Source organism: Scyliorhinus canicula, chromosome 28, assembly GCF_902713615.1.
Source record: "Scyliorhinus canicula chromosome 28, sScyCan1.1, whole genome shotgun sequence".
Lineage (NCBI taxonomy): Eukaryota > Metazoa > Chordata > Chondrichthyes > Carcharhiniformes > Scyliorhinidae > Scyliorhinus > Scyliorhinus canicula.
Genome location: NC_052173.1, coordinates 16,287,188 through 16,307,741, shown reverse-complemented (window position 1 = coordinate 16,307,741; position 20,554 = coordinate 16,287,188). Strand labels below are relative to the sequence as shown.

The 20,554-nt window shown below is 47.3% G+C and overlaps 1 protein-coding gene across 3 annotated transcripts in view; it reads left to right on the top strand.

Moving 5' to 3' along the window:
• asic1b (acid-sensing (proton-gated) ion channel 1b) overlaps positions 1-20,554 on the top strand; it is an 809,000-nt gene that overhangs the window by 725,389 nt on the left and 63,057 nt on the right. For all 3 annotated transcript variants that reach the window (XM_038786503.1, XM_038786501.1, XM_038786502.1), the window contains exons 5-6: positions 2,498-2,554; positions 16,932-17,085. In XM_038786503.1, coding sequence (XP_038642431.1) covers positions 2,498-2,554; positions 16,932-17,085 — 211 coding nt within the window. The remainder of the gene's footprint in view (positions 1-2,497; positions 2,555-16,931; positions 17,086-20,554) is intronic.

Sequence of the window (20,554 nt, the reverse complement as noted above, 5' to 3'; positions counted from 1 at the left end):
CTCGCCCCTGGTATGGACGCTGGGATTTGAATGCATGCTCATTAAGTCGATTTGAATATTATGAGGTTTTGGGAAATCTCTCCCTCCTTTTGGGCACAAACCTCTTGCCGAGAAGTTTTCCATTGGCACAAAATGGGCAGAGATTCGGCAAGGATAATGTTTGCCCAGAATTCTGGTCATCATCCCTCGTTCTCACCAGTGAATCATAGAATTTACAGAGCAGAAGGAGGCCATTCAGCCCAGCGAGTCTGCACCGGCCCTTGGAAAGAGCACCCTATACCTCCACCCTATCCCCGCAACCCAGTCACCCCACCTAACCTGAAGGCAATTTAGCATGGCCAATCCACCTAACCTGCACATCTTTGGACTGTGGGAGGAAACCGGAGCACCCGGAGGAAACCCACGCAGACACGGGGAGAACGTGCAGACTCCGCACAGACAGTGACCCAAGCCGGGAATCGAACCTGGGACCCTGGAGCTGTGAAGCAACAGTGCTAACCACTGTGGCAGCCTGCTGCCTGTGAGAAACCAAGAGAAAATTGGGGCTTCTACCTCAGTCAGGAGACACTTTCTCCTCCGTCTGTCTCTCGGCCTCTCTCTTCCTGCCTGCCTCATTGTCTGCCCGCTCTGTTCCATTCTCTGTGAATGTATTTCTGTAGCGCCTGCAGTGTCTTTCACTTTGTCTTTCTCCTACACTTTGATGCAGTGTTTGTCACGCGTTTTCTCCAATTTTTCTGACTCATTACCCTTTGAGTTTGTTTCTTTTGCTTTCTGTTCTTCGGCTAGAAGCAACTAATGGCAACTATTAACGGATACACACTTAATTTATTTCTAAGACATTCCGCTCTCCATTATTTTAATTGAAGCACTAACACGTCAGTTCTAAATAGGTTACATATGGGCGGCATGGTGGCGCAGTGGTTAGCACTGCTGCCTCACAGTGCCGAGGTCCCGGGTTCTATCCCAGCCCTGGATCGCTGTCCGTGTGGAGTTTGCACATTCTCCCCGTGTCTGCGTGGGTTTCGCCCCCACACCCCAAAGATGTGCAGGGTAGGTGGATTGACCACACTAAATTACCCTTTAATTGGGGAAAAAATAATTGGATACTCTAGATTTATTAAATAAATATATAGGTTAGGTGGAATATATGGCACAAACAGGCCATTCAGCCCAACTCATCACTGTTAATTATACTTGCCTTGAACCTACTCCCACTCTTCTCTCACCCAAGTGGCATAACCTTATATTTCTTTGTTACTCATTTGTTTAGCCCACTTCCTCTTCAACACATCCGCACTATTCACTTCAACGTCTCCCTGTGGGAGAGAGTTTCACATTCAAACCTTTTTGTGCTGAATTGCCTGCTGGGTTTTTTAGTAACTATCTTACATCGTGTTTGGTTTGCGCTACCCAGCAAGTCGAAACATCGACAGTGACTGTATCGAACCCCTTCATAATTCCAACACCTACAGAAAAGATTCCCAGCCTCTTCAGTCCTTCCTGACAGATGTACCCTCTCAGTTCTGGTATCAGCCTCATAAATCACTTCTCGCATATTCTATAATGCCTCAATATCCTCCTTCCAATACAGAAACCAGAACTGCTCCAAGTGTGTCCTGCATCAGTTTAACAAAGCTCCCCTACTTTGGGACTCTATTTGTCCAGATAAGTTATAGTCAACCAATAAGTTATAGATAACCAATCCAGCACCCTTTCTCGCCTCTTATTTTTTGGATTTTGTGAATCTTTTGCCTTTTGAACTTGTGGAGCAGTTTTCCCTCTTCGAACGTCCAGTCACAAACGTTAGAGATGGTCAGGGTGTGTGCACTGAGCAGGCGCGGAGGCCGGGGAAACATCAGGGGTCGGGATTTCTCCCCCCAAACCCGGCGGAGGCAACTCGTCATTGGCCATCTGTGGGATCTTCCAGTGCTACTGATGCCTACGCCGTTTTATGTGGCTTGGGTGGGGGGGTCACGTTTGGCGGGGCAGGGAGGGCTGGAAATTCCCGCCCCCACCTGTGTGATCTACATGGTGGAGGTTGGGGGGGGGGGGGGGGGGGGGGGAGAGCTGGGACAGAGGCATGATGGGAAAATCAGGCAAAGAAGCCAGATGGAGCAGGTTTGATGGGTTTAACGGTTTTACTTGCTCTTGACACAACTGTTCTTATTTGCTGGGTTGAAGTAGAAGGGGAGACTGTGAGTGCTCCGCTGTCTAATCTTGCACTTTTATAGTGATTTTCCTTCAAAGATTCCTTCAGCGACATTTTCAACATAATTCCAATAATAAAATTTAATTGACGTTTATCGGAAAGGAAGAGTTCAGGGAGAAGGTGGGGGCTTGGCACTCGGTGAATTATTCATTCAGAGGTATGACGCCCTCAATGATCTCTTGCTGAGCCGTATCCATTCTATGATTCGGTGGCGTAAATGGGCTCACTGGACGACATTTGTTCACATGTATAAGTTTCCTGACTGCTAACTTTCTCCTCTATATTTAGGTGATGCTCCATATTGTACACCAGAACAGTACAAAGAGTGTGCAGACCCAGCCCTAGGTAAGGACCTCTATATTACGCTGTTTCCAAGTTCAGGGGAACGGTCGATACAGGGTTGTTTGGCGGGGACCTTTCCCAAAATGAACCAGATAAGATTTAAGGTGAACAAAGTAAGCTGTCCTTAAAATCAGGCAGAAAGGAAGGTGGGCGGGATTCTCTGGCCGCACCTGGCCAGCGACCGGAAATTCCCGCCCGATGTCAATCGTCCGCGTCCCGCCCGTGGCGACCGAGCGGAAGAATCCAGCCTGGTGTCTTAAAACGTGGGCTGGCGGTCTGACGCAGCCGAGGAGTTATTTTCTCCCTTGACTCTCAGTTACTAATCTTGTTCCGAGGATGTCCAGCTTGGTGTTTGCTGAGAAGCTGGGCATGTCACTTCAGCTTGAGTGTGTCACTCACACTGGCATCAGCAACCTACCCAGCAGTAAGTAAACAGCAAAACAGGCTGCGTGTTGGAAAGAGAAATGAGAGAATGCTAGAAACACTCAGCAGATTCTGTCAAGAGAAAAGACAGCTTCATGTTTCAGTCAGCGGACCATTGGGATTTGTTCAAACATTGCAACCTGAACACAAACCCATTGAGCTGCCAATCGACCTGCTGCCGTTTTGGCCCGTGTTTTTAGTTTTCATCTCAAAGCCTGGTTAATCTGGTTGACATTTTCAGCCAATAAAACGTTACTCTGTGACTTTATTCATGTTTCAGGCCCCACCGATGCGCTAGATAGTGAGGCGGTGACAAGAGAGCTATTCATCATCTTCAGGCCTGAGTGGGGAGAGCGATGTTTGTGAAATTCGATCAGAGCTTTCTTAGAACTTGACTTTGAACTGGGAGGAGGGCGCCAACTCCGGCCCTTGATGCAAGTTGATATTTTGCCATGGAGTGTTTAGGGGCCCGTTAAAATGGCAAAAGCTTTGGTCAACTTCAAATACTCAATTGATTACAGCTCTGAGCTCCATCACCGAATGGTATAATATGGTCTGGCCACCCCAGCCAGCAATGAATTATCAAATGGCTGACGTCCTTAGGGTTCCAGCACTTGACCGTTCCATCTCCAACTGTCCTGCCCCCACACGTCCACCATTGGTCATGTGACACCTCCCCCTCACAAGTCTCTGCCTTCCCACACCAATTAGAAAGCAAATTAATTCATCATAACTCGATTAGATGATTCTTGATCATCACTCAAACCTTTCTTATTCTGCCTCCTCATTTCTTATCATCGATGAACAAAAGAACACAAAAAATCACTCTTTTTTCCGAAGCCCTGATGATTTTTCTCCCAAGTGCTGTTCACAATCCCGGAAACTAATCTTTCATTCCTGGAGACAATCGAGGAAACACAAAATGTCCAGACCCCCATTAACATCAATGGTCTCCCAGTAACCAAGTCACTTTGGTCTGGACTAGGCCGAGGTGGTTTCACTTCATTCCAATACTGTTGACCAGTCTTGTGCAAATGAAACGGACTGCCTCTCACGTGGCTGGGTGGCTGCAGAGACCCCCTTCTCCTATGAGCTTTTGGAACAGCGTAACACCTCCTGTGGTCAGCCGTGACGTCGCATCATGCCAGTTGTGCGATGGGGCAAAAAAACCTCAAGGTACTGCTCCATGGGACTGACTCACTGCGAGATTCCCAGGCAAGGCCTGTCCACCACTCCCATGCATCATGGCGTTTTGAAGCCCCATCTCCCGATATTGTGGAAACATGCTGCCAATTGGGCTTGCCAAACCCGTGCAACACTATCAGGCTCAACGCAAATCTGCCAACCATGACAGAACAAGAATTCGGAATACTGTTCGGCCCACATTTGTCCATTTGGCTTCATGTTTTCTGTTCAGAAATTTGTGAAACTTTCACTTTTTTATTTATTTTGCACGACAAAAAATGCAGGAGCACCTCACTGTGCCATCCACTCTTAATTTGTCGTATTCTGTTCACAGGGTGTCAACATTCTGAAGGCCAGTAGGGCTTTCTTAGAATCAATAGAATCCATAGAATCCCTACAGTGCAGAAGGAGGCGATTTGGCCCATCGAGTCTGCACTGACCCTCCGAAAGAGCACCCCAGCCAGGCCCACTGCCAAGCCCCATCCCCGTAACCCCACCTCACCTGCACATCTTTGGACACTAAGGGACAATTTAGCATGGCCAATCCACCTAACCTGCACATCTTTGGACACTAAGGGACAATTTAGCATGGCCAACCCACCTCACCTGCACATCTTTGGACACTAAGGGACAATTTAGCATGGCCAATCCACCTAACCTGCACATTTTTGGACACTAAGGGACAATTTAGCATGGCCAATCCAGCTAACCTGCACATCTTTGGACACTAAGGGACAATTTAGCATGGCCAATCCACCTAACCCGGACATCTTTGGACACTAAGGGACAATTTAGCATGGCCAATCCACCTAACCTTCCCATCTTTGGAAACCCACACAGACACAGGGAGAACGTGCAAACTCCGCACAGACAGTCACCCGAGGCCACAATTGGACCCGACCCTGGCGCTGTGAGGCAGCAGTGGTAACCACTGTGCCACCGACTCTTCTTGGTTAGAAGCTATGTTCCATGTTGTCCGATGTTGTCTCAAATGCTGTACTGACTTGTTTTTCTTGTTCCTCGTTGCAAGTTCAGGCTGGACATGGAGCCTTCACAAGGTACCAGTGCCACTGAATCACCTGTGTTGGGGTGTGGTGCCCAAGCCAAAGGTGCCCCTCTCGGTTTGGGCAGATGTGAGGGGAGGGGACACCCCACGCACTAAACAGTGCCACGTGACCTTCCCACATCTCAGCAACCAGCAGGCAGAGGAGTGGGGTGGGGGGGGGGAGCGGGGGGTTGGAGCGAAGGAGAGAAGTTGGCATCAGGTGGTCTGTTGTTCCGCTGGGTAGATGTATGCCATGCTGGCCATGTACCCTCGTAGAGGTCTACAATGTATCTCCATGGACCTGTCAGGCTCGCAGACGTAGCTGCTGGGTGCAATGTTCCTGAGGGTGAGGATTGACAGTCCAAGAGTTAGCCAGTGACACCAGCATTGAGGATGAGGGTACAGTGGAGATCTCCAACTCTGATCCATAAGGGACTCTAGTGCTCGAAGCCAGTGGGATGTGGCCAGCACAGGTAATTTCCGTGATGGTTCCATGTGTTTGTGATTCACAATATTAGTTATTGCGGTGTCATGACACTTTGCAAACTAAGCTCTGATCCATGCCTTCAGGTCTTCCCAACTCGCCTCCCGCTGGCACAGAAGCTTGGAAATGTCACCTGTTGCAAAGTACAGTGGCACAGTTCATCCTGACGCCAGCCTGGGAAAATTGGAGATCCAAGTTCAACGCAACCAAACGTGAAAAAATGCGCAACAGCAGGACGCACGTGACGGAGAGCAGGAAAGGCGCCAAGAGGGACCACATTTGCGCTGCTTGCGCGGACAGAGGAAATAGGGCCAGCATACAGAGTGAAGATCAGGCCTCAATCAGCAGCTGCTCATGGGGTGGCATCAGGTGACTTTGGAGTAGCATCAGGTGACCTTGAGGTGGCATTAGGTGACTTTGAGGTGGCATCAGGTGACTTTGGGGTGGCTTCAGGCAACCTTGAGGTGGCATCGGGTGACCTTGAGGTGGCATCAGGTGATCTTGAGGTGGCATCAGGTGACCTTGAGGTGGCCGTAAGGTGACCAAGTAGCCATTAAATGGTCAAAAGGTGACCACAAGGTTGCCATCAGTCTAGTAGCATCCTCTGTGCCATATGCTGTGGTGGTTTGGAGTGTGCAGTTGCATGCTGAGTAATCAACACAGCTCGCGTGTAGAGCTCCACAGTGGGTCCTTGTTCACAGCGGAGAGCATGCATTTCCTTCCCAAAGTGCAGCACCTTCCTATTTGACTTCATGTAGAGTTGTGCACTCCGCAGGTTAAACAATGATGGTGGCACTGACTGCGAGGTAACACACTGCGCCGCACATCAAGTGGACACCGATACCCGTCTATGCCAAGTCTCGGGCCATCATTTGTGCCGTCCTACTACCTGTAAACAATTGTCCAATCCCGGGGGGGTCACCACCTACTTATCCTGTGACCTTCCTCACTTGTTGGAACGCTAGCACTGTCTGTCAGTGGCATGTGTCGTACAAACAAGGGTGCACCATCCTTGGCAGGGAACAAGGCACGGACTGCACGAGGTAAGCCCCGCTCCTCGATGCCAAGCAAACCAGTCATCACAATTCCTTTTGATGAGGATGCCCATGTTACCTACTCCTGGAAAAGAGCCCCCTCAGGTAATTGGTCCATGTGCTGCCGCGTGTTCCTGACAGCAAGACCTGATGACACCCGGCAGTGTTTTAAAGCAAAAGTTAACCGTGAAACTTAAAAATAAAGATGTTGAGATAGATACACCAAACGAAAGCAGTACAGCAGCTGGAAGAGGAAAGGCAGCAGCAAGGTGCAATGATGGAGCAATAAGGTGCAGTGCAATAACAGGAAGATGTCATGCAGCCATGCAACAGGAAGGTGCAATGATCCAGCAATAAGGTGCAGTGCATAACAGGAAGATGCCATGCAGCCATGCAGCAGGAAGGTGCAATGATGCAGCAATAAGGTGCAGTGCATAACAGGAAGATGTCATGCAGCCATGCAGCAGGAAGGTGCAATGATGCAGCAATAAGGTGCAGTGCATAACAGGAAGATGTCATGCAGCAGGAAGGTGCAATGATGCAGCAATAAGGTGCAGTGCATAACAGGAAGATGGCATGCAGCCATGCAGCAGGAAGGTGCAATGCAAAAGCAAACTGGCACAGTGCAAAAGTGACGAGGTAAAAAGCCTAGTGGTGCGGTGCAGCAATAATGCAATAATAAAGCAGCAGTGCAGTGGCAGCAAAGTTTAAATGCGACTCAAACAGGGTGAAATGCAGCAGCACAAATCACAATAGCAAGGTACAATGCTATCCGAGCAGGGTGGATTGTAATGTCAACATGGTCGGCATAGCAGCAGCAAGGTACAATGCACCGACAAAATATAATACAGCAATAAAGAACACGGCACCAACACTTTGCAATACAGTAACAGAAAGCTACAGTGCAATGATAGCACGACCCATTGCAGCAAAAAATGCAGTGCAGCAGCAAGGTACAATGCAGCAGTAGCAAGGTGCAATACAACAGCAGGAGCAAGGTGCAAAGCAGTAACAACAAAGAACAATGCAGCAGCAATACAATGCAGCAAAAGCAAGGTGCAGCAAAGGAGCAATGCCAGGTCAATTACAGTAACAGCAGTCAGGTGCAATACAGCAGCACAAAGTACAATGCAACAGCAATAGGGGACATTGCCGCAGAGGGGTGCAATCCAGCAACAAAATATTGTACAAAAGCAGCAAGATGCAGGGCAGCAGCAAGGAGCATAATACAGCAGCAACAGGCTGTGATGTACAGTACAGCAGCAACACAGCACCATGTGATTTGGTAAATACAGCAGGAAATTACATGCAACACACCAGCAGTGAGCTGCATGTATCGAACAGCTGCAACAATGTAGCATTATATAGTAATAAGATAAAATGCAGCAGCAAGGTGCAATAAACATCAACGAATGGCCACGCTGCAACAGCAAAGTGCAATGCGCCAGTAATAAGTTGCAACACAGTAATTGGGTACAATGCAGTAGAAAATGCAATGCATTCACAACAAGGTGCAATGCAGTTGCAGCAAGGTGCAATACGGTAGCAAGGTTCAATGTACCAACGTATGCTGCAACAGAATGCAGTACCATCACAAAGTGTAATATACAATTAGCAAAACTCCTGACTGCAAAGCTACAGTGCAATCTGGCAGCAAAGTGGAATGCAATCATATATTGTAAGGCAGCAGTTCATATAACAGGGTCACGGCAAGCTGCAACAGTTACAGTACAACAACACAGTGCAATGCAGTAGCAGCAAGCTGCAATGCTACAGCAGCGAGGTGCGATGCAGCAGCAGTGAGGTGCAATGCAGCAGCAGCATGGTGTGATGCAGCAGAAAGGTACAATGCAGCAGCAGCAAGGTACAACACAGCAGCAGCAAGGTACAACACAGCAGCAGTAAGTAACAATGCAGCCGAAGCAAGGTACAATGCAGCAGCAGCAAGTAACAATGCAGCCGCATAGTACAATGCAGCAGCAGCAAGGTGCAATGCAGTAGCAGCAAGGTACAATGCGGCAGCAGCAGCATGGTACAATGCAGCAGCAGCAAGGTGCAATGCAGTAGCAGCAAGGTGCAATGCAGCAGCAGCAAGGTACAATGCAGCAACAAGGTACAATGCAGCACCAGCAACAAGGTGCAATGCAGCAGCAAGGTACAATGCAGCAGCAGCAAGGTGCAATGCAGTAGCAGCAAGGTACAATGCAGCACCAGCAACAAGGTACAACACAGCAGCAGCAAGGTCCTGCAGTAGCAGCAAGGTGCAATGCAGCAGCAGCAAGGTACAATGCTGCAGCAGCAAGGTACAATGCAGCAGCAGCAAGGTGCAATGCAGCATCAGCAAGGTACAATGCAGTAGCAACAAGGTGCAATGCAGCAACAGCAAGGTACAATGCAGTAGAAGAAAGATACAATGAAACTGGCAATGCACAATGAAGCAGCAAAAATGGAATGCAATACGAGCAAGGGACATGACTGGAGGAGCTCGGTGCAATACAGCAGCAAAGTTCATCAGCCACTGCGAACTGCAATACAGCAGCTGCAATGTACAATGCAACAGTGGAGTGCTCAATAGAGTAGCAGCAAATTGCAATGTGCGATACAACATTAGCAAGAAGAAAGATCGCATCGGGAAGATAAAACACAGCAGCAACAAGCTACAATACCCAGGACTTATTTTAGAAGTTTAATAGAATGTTCACTTAAAATTCTCATTGTATCTTCAAGTACACAAGCAAGATGCTGAAAGCTAGCCCATTAATGTGCCTTCTGACTGGTTTGGTTCCAACCATTTACCTGTGAGATCACTGATTGAGTTCTTTCATTCTCCTTTCCTTTCTTTTTCATTGCCCCCCCCCTCCCCCTTCTCAATACATCCGTAAGGGCATTCTCAGTCTGGAGGGACCTGGAGCTTGATAGAAGGTTTTAATAAGCCCTCTTCCCGGCAGGAAGTGGACAGTGCACTCCACCAATCAGATTCATGGAAATAGTGGACAGTATTCATCCAGAATTCTAAAACGATCCAGATGGGAGGGCAAGGTGGGAGCAGAATGGTGATATCCTTGGGTATCAGTGGCAGGACCTGCCCACTTGCATTAGACCATAAGACATAGGAGCAGAATTAGGCCACTCGGCCCATCGAGTCTGCTCCGCCATTCAATCCTGGCTGATATTTTCTCATCCTCATTCTCCTGCCTTCTCCCCATAACCCCTGATCCCCTTATTAATCAAGAACCTATCTATCTCTGTCTTAAAGACACTCAGTGAATTGGGCTCCACAACCTTCTGCAGCACAGAGTTCCACAGATTCACCACCCTCTGTCCTTCCAAAACTGGGAAATACTTTAGGCGTGTGTAGTTCAGCATTCCAAATCCTCAGTTTTTGAGGTGCCTTTTTGGGTTCTCGAAGGAGACTTATCGAATGTCTTGGAGGCCTGCCCTCGTCAGGAATTTGTCAGTAAGAAGTCTTACAACACCAGGTTAAAGTCCAACAGGTTTGTTTCGAATCACTAGCTTTCGGAGCGCAGCTCCTTCCTCAGGTGTTAGGTGGCATTGTAAGGAACAGTTTTGGATTACCCTGGGTATTTCTGAAAGAATGGTAACGCTTCAATTGACAGATAGTGCGTCTTAGTTGGGCCTGCTTGCAAATCTAGTGGGACGATCTCACCACATTTTATCTTTATGTGCAGGGTTATGGCTGTGCATGACTCAAGTTGGGTTCCCCAGGGTGGTGACCAGAAACACAAGGGCACCTGTCCCTCTAGTTGATTTGTATTTGTATCAGCCCCTGAATTCTGGCGAATGCCAACTTCAACCTAAATACAGTCCTGTGGGAACGTATTGAGAAGGATTGAGGAGAACTCTGGTCTTCAATGAAGAATGGTGATATATGTAGTCGGTGGCATGTAAGGTACAGCTCAGATCTCTGAGGCACGTGATAGGGGGAATTGTGTCAAAAACAATGGGGAAACAGCTGTGAGGAGGCAGGGTTTTGGTGTTTTAGCGGCCAACATCCTGAAAGAGAGAGGGTGGGGGTGTGAGTCATATCTCTCTGAAATCTCCTCATGCAAAGAGATGGATTGAGCAGATGGTGAGGAGGCAGCATGGTTTGCGGCAATAGTTTGGGATGCCTGGAACATCGCAGTGGCTGGCATATTGGAAGCTATCCAATCCAGCTCCATCTGAAGGGGCCTCCCATTTCTCGGAAGGCAGATGTCCATCCGGTCACGTGGAACCTTGGAGTCTGGGGTGAGACCAAGATTGTGCATTTGTGTATGCATTTGTGGACACTGATGTGGAGAGCTGCTGTTAAATCTGTGCGCACGGACCCAGGTGGGGTCTGGTGTGTGGCCAAGTATTGACCCAAAGGGCAACCTGCTTACCTATGTTGCGGTGAGCTATACTGCTCATTGTGCAGTTCATGGGCTGTTCTTGTTATCTGCTGTCTGCACAAGGCTCAGGCCGTTGCAATTCACTGTTGTCTGTTGAGCAACCTGTGAAAAAGCTTATTGGGTGAAGGTGCGAACATGCTGTAGGTGAGCTCCCTGTGGGGTCACGATGGCTCCAAGGTTCCACATCTGGAAAGGTAGGGGTGAAATCGAGATAATCCAATGCCTGGGTCAGATAGGAGTGCTGCAATCTAGGGCAGTGTTGACAATTGACTCACTGACCTGCTTCACTAATGGGACTTAGTGAGGTCGACCTGGCGTTTAAGGGTTGCGATTCATCACCCTCAGCTTCAAACAACGCTGTGAAGTCAACAATCACACTGTCCTAATTAGTGACACCCTGCTCTGTCAAACTTTGTGGTCCCAGCTGACTAAACACCAACAAAAACCATGTGAATATTTGTGTGTCTCTGTAATAAGTCCACAGAGGCAGAGATCCCTTCACCAGAATCCTTTTAATTAACAAATCCAACAGCAGTACAACCATATGCATTTAGCTTGCTGTCTACACTGGGAGTGCAAAGGATCTGACACTCCCTGTTATATACAAAGAAGAGGTTCCCTGATTGGGACACTAATCAGGGAACTCATATTCCAATTGGCCAATCTCAAAGGCCTGGTCTAAATCATGAGTGTCTAAAAGCCTCGGCTGTTGCTCACCTATTGCCAATCTGTCTGGAATTAGTGAAGAAAGTTGTTAGAGTATGCACTTGATGTTAAGTAAAGAGAAACTCAACTTTTGTGGATTTCTCAGTGGCTGGGTTAAGAGAATCATAAACATGATAGTAGGTTTCCACAAGTCTTAGATATCAAGGAGAAAAGTTCCCTCTCTTTTTCTGTCACGTTCATTCCCTCCACCCCCATCTTTTTCATTCCTTCGTGTCTCTTTCATTCCCTCTGTCATTTCTTTTTCCCTTGCCTCTCTCTCTCATTCCTCCCCTCTTTTTATTGTCCTGTAATCCCTTGTCCCTCATTTCCTATCTGGCGGATGATTATTGGCAACAACATGTTGCTGCGTTTTGTATCCCAGAATGATTTGTCCATCCCAGCTAACGCCATCAGAGTTGCCTTCTGCCGAAAGTGCTGATAGCATTCGGAACGGTTGTGCTTGTGGGGTGTGGGGGTGGGGCATGGGGGGGGGGCACGCGTTGGTACCTTCTCTCTCACGCTGGGCAATGGAGCTGAGGGCAGTCTCCCCAATGGATGGGCTGGCACATTCAGGTATTGTAATTTTCTCAAATTCTACAGGTCAGAAAGCAAAGACTACTGCCTTTTTTGACACCAACGGCATACTTTGTTAATGCCATTCCATACCTCCCACACCAGGACTCAATGCGCTGGCCAGCACAGACAAGAGCTGCATTTCAGATAGAAGCACTGCGCGCAGCTCGTGAGATGTCAGTTTATCCACTCATGCATTGACAGGCCAAGCAATGGGTTAAACAGCTCCAAATACTACAGGCTGTGGGCAACTACTAACAGTACACACAAAGTGATTCAGCCAGCAAACGTGGATACTTTTAGATTGGAAGAAAAAAAGCAAAACACCGCTCTCTGCCCAGATAAATAAATGCTTATTGATTGCCCGAAAGAGTTGGCAACCTCTGCAGTTGGCACCAGCAACAATCAATTCAGGAATTTTATGCTCTTTCACAGTCAAATCAAAAAGTAAGTCTGCAGATCAAAAAGAGCCACTGCATACAGCAATCAAAATGGTTCCATTGCAGCTCCAAAAACATTGTAAAGTGGTGACAGCAGCAATCTTGCAGCTGTGAGAGCGCAGATTCAGAAATGACGCTGTGACGGCCCAGCATTAGTGGTTTTGGAGCCATACATGGAACCAAACGGTGCTACGAATGCAGGAAAGAAGTCAGATTTGGTGTCACTCTCCCGACAACGCTCGAAGCATTTGGCTTTGCTCCTGGATGATCCTCGTCAATCTTTTGTGTTACAGCTACAATCATTGCAAGGGCTTGCTCGATATCTCATAGGCCACTGTGATTGCAGCCAACTCTCCGAAGCTACCTGACTGTTTCAGCAGAAATAGCAAAGATTCTCTTTTTTTTTCCCCCCTCACAGAAACAGAAAAGATTGCCTTGATTTGCCGCCACTTCAGTGTATGTCAGTCGCTATGCAGCATTCTGGCAATGTATTAATGCCAGTCATCCTGGCCTTTAGCCACTGCTGCATTCTGCTTGCTGTTAGCGCTCTTGAAGAAGCATTGTGTTTGACAAACCTATATGCAGTGCATTGTCGCATCGCAACAACGTCAGGACCCAAGTTAGTATAGTATTTATTGCCACAATTTACCACATCAACAATGATTTACCAAGCAACATTTTCTGGAGGCAATAATCCTTCAAAGGGAGAATTCAACCTTCAATGCCAAACCCATTCCATTGCAGTGCCTTCTGCTTCCCTTGTTGCTCAGTTGTTGTGGCTTGTCTCTGCGCTGATCCTTATTTACTTACTTTGACCACTTATTTGTTTACTTACATTTGTAAGAATTAGAGGTAAATCCAACGACACTTTAACTTTTTGTTCCTGTTTGGGTGAGTGGGGGTTGGTGGGCAGTATATGAACCGGAATGTGGGCATAACGAATAAAGTCAAATCTGTGGTGGCTCTGGTTACCCAGAATCCATTGCAGGCAAAACCAAGATGGCGGAATACCCTTTGGTTAGCCTCGATTACTAAATACAGGGTGCTCTGCTGTGTGGGAAAACAGACGCGACACAGTAACAACAAAAGCAATTATTGCTGAAGTGTATTTGTTATCCAGCTTGCTAAATGAAACAGTGATTGTGATGTTTCCTAATTATCATGTCTACAAGTCTTGAGTGAGTTATTTTTGATGTTTATTCACTTCAAGCTGAATAGCCCACTTCGGTAGATGAACATTCTCCCCAGGTGGCATTGCCCATGGCAGTACTGAGCCCCAGAGAGTGGGTAGATCTCAGGTTTGATTTCCTGTCTTGTCAGACTTGGCTGGTCTCAATTGGGATGCTAAGACTGCACGAGCCAGGGAGAGGAAAAATCAGCCAGGCTCTCTGCTCCTGACTCCTACTGGAAGGTGGGTGTGAGAACTGGATTGGGTTGGTTTTGATGCCTCTTTCAACCATGGTCGAGCAGCCTGCCAACACTCGCTTGGAGAATGGTGATCCACTTGGGCACGGTACCAAATGTGGGCCAACGTGTGGGACTGTGACCCAGTAAGAGTCGGCACCTTCGGAAGAGCAAGGGAGGACATTGAAGGAAAAAGAATTTGTAACGGATAAAGTTCTGATAATTGTGAGCATGCATGAAAAAAATAACCACATCATGTTTTACTAAGTGTTACTTCGTGCAGAGGTGGAGTGCCAGTCACATTTGCCACAGTGAATTATCGCTCTTCAAACTGTTTTAACAGGTTGCTTTATCTGACTCGACTGAGTCGCACTTCACTCTGCTTGTTATGCCTTGTGTTATTACTTTGATTATTAGAACAAAATATAATACAGAAATGTCTGAATATGCACATGGTCAGTATTATCTGTTTCAAAAGGGGTCTGGTTGGTGCAAAGGGTTAAAATATTGTCCTTTCAACTCCAATGTTTGGGCTCAATCCAGCCTCAACAAGCAAGTTGGCATGTATTTACATCTAGTCGAATCATTGAAAGGTAGTCTTGTCCTTGAAAGGTTAGAAAAGCACGATAAAAGCTACCCCCAATATTGGGCATTTCATTTGTGAGGGGATTAAAGAAAGTCTTTTCTTTGCAAAAAAAGTCAGAACGTTAGGCTCCACAGTGAAGTTCACAAGACGAAATGGAGGGAGATAGCAGAGGTAACAGATCAAGGCAAAGTTTGAACCGTGACAAAGGGTCAAATGCCACCAAATACAAGTGAACGATGCAGGAATTCGGACTGAGAGGAAGGTCATGTGGACCTTTTGTTCAGAAGAGGAATAACTCACTGTTGGAGGATGGATGGGTCAAACGGATGCAAGATATTGGTGGGTGTCATTCTCGAGAAATTTGGGGAATTTCTTTTTTAATTCATTCACCAGATATAGGTGTCGGTGGTTGGGCCAGCATTTTGTAAAATAAATTTAGAATACCCAATTCTTTTTCCCAATTACGGGGCAATTTAGTGTGGCCAATCCACCTACCCTGCACATCTTTGGGTTGTGGGGGTGAAACCCACACAGACACGGGGAGAATGTGCAAACTCCACACGGACAGTGACCCAGAGCCGGGATTGAACCCGGGTCCTCGGCGCCGTAAGCTCGGCTCCACCGTGCTGCCCCTTGGGCCAGCTTTTATTGCCGATCCCTAACTGCCCTTCAACTGTGTGACTTGCTCGGCCATTTTATTTTTAAGAATCAACCACATTGTTGTGGATCGAGAGTCACATGTAAGCCAGACCGTGAAAGGACGGCAGATTTCCTTCCCGAAAGGGCATGAATGAACCAGATGGATCCTTTATGACAATCATTTCATGGTCATCATTCGGCTTTTCATTCCCATTTTTATTGAATTCAAAATTTGAACCCGCGTTCCCAGAGCACTTCCCTGGATCTCTGCATTACGAGATACCATTACTGAGGCACCACCTCCCCATATGTGGGAAAACCTTTCCTGGTTGCCAACAAATTTGTCTCGCTTAAGCACTTAGTGAAGCCACCTGTATCCTAAAGCCTCCATCTGACTAATGTGTTTACCTAATTATCCCTGGTTTAGCTTTCCGTTCGAATGAACCTGGTTTTCATCTCATTTAGTTTCACCCGACATGCATTGGAAACAAACATTCCAAATATGTTTGAAAGAGGAATTATAAGCCCCGATGAAAAGTTGGGTAGATGTGAGTTGGGAAAGAGACCGGGCTGTTGGTCTAACTGGCCTTTTGTCTATTCCAGGAGGTTCTGTTGCATTGAACCTTCAGCAATGATGTCAGTGAACTACAATCTATAATGGCAGCACTGTGGCGCAGTGGTTAGCACGGACCCGCATTCAGTTCCGGCCTTGGGTGATTGTCTGTGTGGAGTTTGCACTTTCTCCCTGTGTCTGCGTGGGTTTCCTCCGGGTGCTCCGGTTTCCTCCCACAGTCCAAAGATGCACAGGCTAGGTGGGTTGGCCATGCTAAATTGTCCCTTAGTGTCCAAAGATGCGCAGGTTAGGTGGATTGGCCGTGCTAAATTGTCCCTTAGTGTTCAAAGATGTGCAGGTTAGGTGGCTTGGTCATGTTAAATTGTCCCTTAGTGTCCAAAGATGCGCAGGTTAGGTGGATTGGCCGTGCTAAATTGTCCCTTAGTGTTCAAAGATGCGCAGGTTAGGTGGATTGGCCATGCTAAATTGCCCCTTAGTGTCCAAAGATGTGCAGGTTAGGTGGATTGGCCATGCTAAATTGCCCCTTAGTGTCCAAAGATGTGTAGGTTAGGTGGATTGGCCACGCTAAATTGTCCCTTAGTGTCCAAAGATGTGCAGGTTAGGTGGGGTTATCAGGTTAGGGTGGCAGGGCTGGGCCTAGGTAGGGTGCTCTTTCAGAAGGTTGGTGCAGCCTTGAGGGGCCAAATGGCCTCCTTCTGCACTGTAGGGATTCTATGGAGCACAGGAACGCGACGAGTATAATCCTAATTAATACTGGTTCACCCTTAGAACAGGGAAGGCAGTAAAAGAACAATGCATTAGCTCAGAGCACCATCAACTCCCCCCTCTCTCCCTCCCCAACTTAACAGCAAGCAATCCACACTTGCCAATACAATTGTGTCACTGCTATTTGAACAGAGTTCTTGGTGGAGAAGGACAGTACATATTGCACATGTGAGACACCATGCAACATGACTCGATATGGTAAGGAGTTGTCTATGGTCAAAATCCCCAGCAAAGCGTCAGCCAAATATCTGGCCAAAAAGTACAACAAATCGGAAGATTACATCGGGTGAGTAATCTCTATTGTAACTGCTTTTCTGTGTGTGTCACAATATAGCCATGATTAAAGAGCATTGAAGAGAAAGGGTTCAGCCATGCCTCACATCAAGTGTGACACAGTGACATTTTCCGAGTGTGCTGTGGAGGTTCAACATGATTGCATTATTTGAGCCTGCCATTGTCCCACCTAGACCTTCCAGAAACAGATTAATATCACTAAAAGTACCCTGTGTGACTATTCCTGGCTTAAGCATTCTTCCTTTGTATTGCTGTCAACTGTTCTTTCAATGTCTTGCCACTGTGGTTTACCTTGATGGCGGAGTCCTTTCATGGCCCCATTCCCAGCTGACGGAATGTTCACATGATGAACTATTCTACAATATTCATCCACGGCATGTTCCTCCTATTACCTGGTGACGTGCCAGCTCTTGGCAAAATCGCCCACAAGAATGGAGTCCAGTTCCTTATGTCGCTCTCCACTACACTGTCCTCAGCTCTACAACTGTTACTGTGCTGTCTGACAGCCTGTGTGCCATTATGTGATGGGTGAGACAGAGCTTTGTCCAGTTCAATATTGGCTTTTCCTACTTTCCCTGCAGATACTGTGCACTCTACCCCACTGATGCCAGCCCCATACTTGACTGTTTCCACTGACTGAGTCCATTGGGTGCAACCTCAATTTTCTGCTCAGTCGAAAGCTGACATTCAGTGCCCATATCCAGCCTGTCAGCAAAAACAGCTATTTCCACTTCCACAACATTTGAGCATAGCTCCCCTCCCTCATTCCCACCACAAATGAAATCCTCCTTCATGCCTTTGTGACCTCCTACCTCAGCTTTTCCAACAACCCTCCTCTTCCTGGTGCCCTGAGCTCACCCCGATAAGAACTTTGATGGCTCCAAAACTCCACCGCCGCTGTCATAAAGAACAATGCAGCACAGGAACAGGCCCTTCAGCCCTCCAAGCCTATACCGGTCATGATACCACCCTTGGCCAAAACCCTCAGCACTTCCTTGTGCCGTATCTCTCTATACCAGGGGTGGGCAAACTACGGCCAGCGGGCCGCATGCGGCCCGCCAAAGGTTTTTATGCGGCCCGCCAATGAGGTGCCCGGAATCATAACCAGCATTTTTGAAAAGCCGCCGGGGAAAAGCCGCTGAAGTAAATGCGCTTATTCAATAAGCGCATTTACTTCAGCGGCTTTTCCCCGGCGGCTTTTCAAAAATGCCGGTTATGATTCCGGGCACCTCATTGGCGGGCCGCATAAAAACGCGCGTAGTGGGGTGGATGAGTGGGGCTGTCTCATTGGTCGGTTTAGTTGGGTGTGCGACCAATAGGAGTCCAGGTTACAAACAAGCCTTATTATTGTTTGTAACCTGGACTCCTATTGGTCGCACACCCAACTAAACCGACCAATAAGGCAGCCCCACTCATCCACCCCACTACGTGCGTTTTTATCGTTGACTCGGCCAGGCTGTGCTTCTGTCAGTGTTAAGGATCAGCACAAGCAACTTGACACCTGATTTCAACAAACTGGTAAATGACTGCAGTCAGATGCATCATTCTCATTGACATTGTTCTGTTACTTACTGAGTTACTTTGTTTTTCAAATAAATGTGCTTTTTTTTCTTTAAAGACCTTTTATTTTGGCTATTTAAAATATTAATTATTTTACTTAATATACTATGCGGCCCTTTAAAATTGTGAATTTCTGAATGTGGCCCTTGCACGGAAAAGTTTGCCCACCCCTGCTCTATACCCATCAGATACCATGTAAAGTCCCGCTGACCTTTAACCCCTAATCCTGACTGACCTCTTCCAGCTCACTGTCTCCAAGCACAGAGATACCAAACTTTCAACCTCGGTTACAAGTTTTGTCCCACATACAACCTCCTCTAACCTTACATCTTAGCTCACGTCCTCCATGCCTCTGAATCTTGGCCACTGTGCCCCTCCCCATTTAGCCAATGTGGCCTCTCATTCTGGAATTCTATTCCGGAACCTCTCTGCCTATCTCCGTCAAAACTCTGGTCAAAACAAGACCTCCAGTTACCCCTTCAACCTTTCCGGGTTTGGTCCACCTTCTTTATGAAACAGTGACATTGAAGAAACTTTTGTGATCATGTTGAACGCTTGCTTTCAAAAAAAAGATGGTGGGATGGAGTGGGGAATAAACAAAGGCCTTAGTTCTTTCGGTGGTTTATGAAGTTAATTTGGTTAAGGAACAGCTAACCAACTAACAGCTAGCACTGGGATAAATTTCCCTCCTTTCATAACATTAATAAAATGGTGTGAGTGCAAAGCAGGGAACCTCCAATTTTCTAGATAGTGCTCGATAGGTTACAAATATCGGCACGAATGAATGAGTTGTATTTAATTGTGACTACCAGGGTTGTGAGTGCCTGATAAAGGCCGGTTTCTGTTTGTGCTTCTTGAAAAAAATAATTTGTATGAATTTATTGTCTTTAATCTGTACACTATGTTCGATATCAGGAAGGACCATCTGTAAATGTTGATCGTCTCCAGAAAGGTCCTGAATCACAGAAACACTGGGCAAGACAACAATATTTAAGTTGAAGTGTGCGGGCAATTGAACATTCCAATGCAGCATTTTCAGTTAGGGGAGTGGATCTGCTAAGTTGAATTAAGCAATAACATGGCAGCACAGTGGCTAGCACTGCTGTCTCACAGTGCCAGGGACCCGGGTTCGATTCCAGCCTTGGGTGACTGTCTGTGCGGAGTCTGCACGTTCTCCCCGTGTCTGCGTGGGTTTCCTCCGGGTGCTCCGGTTTCCTCCCACAGTCCAAAGATGTGCAGGTTAGCTGGATTGGCCATGCTAAATTGTCCCTTAGTGTTCAAAGATGTGCAGGTTAGGTGGATTGGCCGTGATAAATTGTCCCTTAGTGTCCAAAGATGTGCAGGTTAGCTGGATTGGCCATGCTAAATTGTCCCTTAGTGTTCAAAGATGTGCAGGTTAGGTGGATTGGCCGTGATAAATTGCCCCTTAGTGTCCACAGATGTGCAGGTTAGGTGGATTGGCCGTGATAAATTGCCCCTTAGTGTCCAAAGATGTGCAGGTTAGGTGGATTGGCCATGCTAAATTGTCCCTTAGTGTCCAGGGATGTGCAGGTTGGGTGGGTTGGCCATGATAAACTGTCCCTCAGTGTCCAAAGATGTGCAGGTTAGGTGGATTGGCCGTGATAAATTGCCCCTTAGTGTCCAAAGATGTGCAGGTTAGGTGGATTGGCCGTGATAAATTGCCCCTTAGTGTCCAAAGATGTGCAGGTTAGGTGGATTGGCCATGCTAAATTGCCCCTTAGTATCCAAAGATGTGCAGGTTAGGTGGATTGGCCATGTTAAATTGTCCCTTAGTGTCCAAAGATGTGCGGGTTAGGTGGATTGGCCATGCTAAATTGCCCCTTAGTATCCAAAGATGTGCAGGTTAGGTGGATTGGCCATGCTAAATTGCCCCTTAGTAT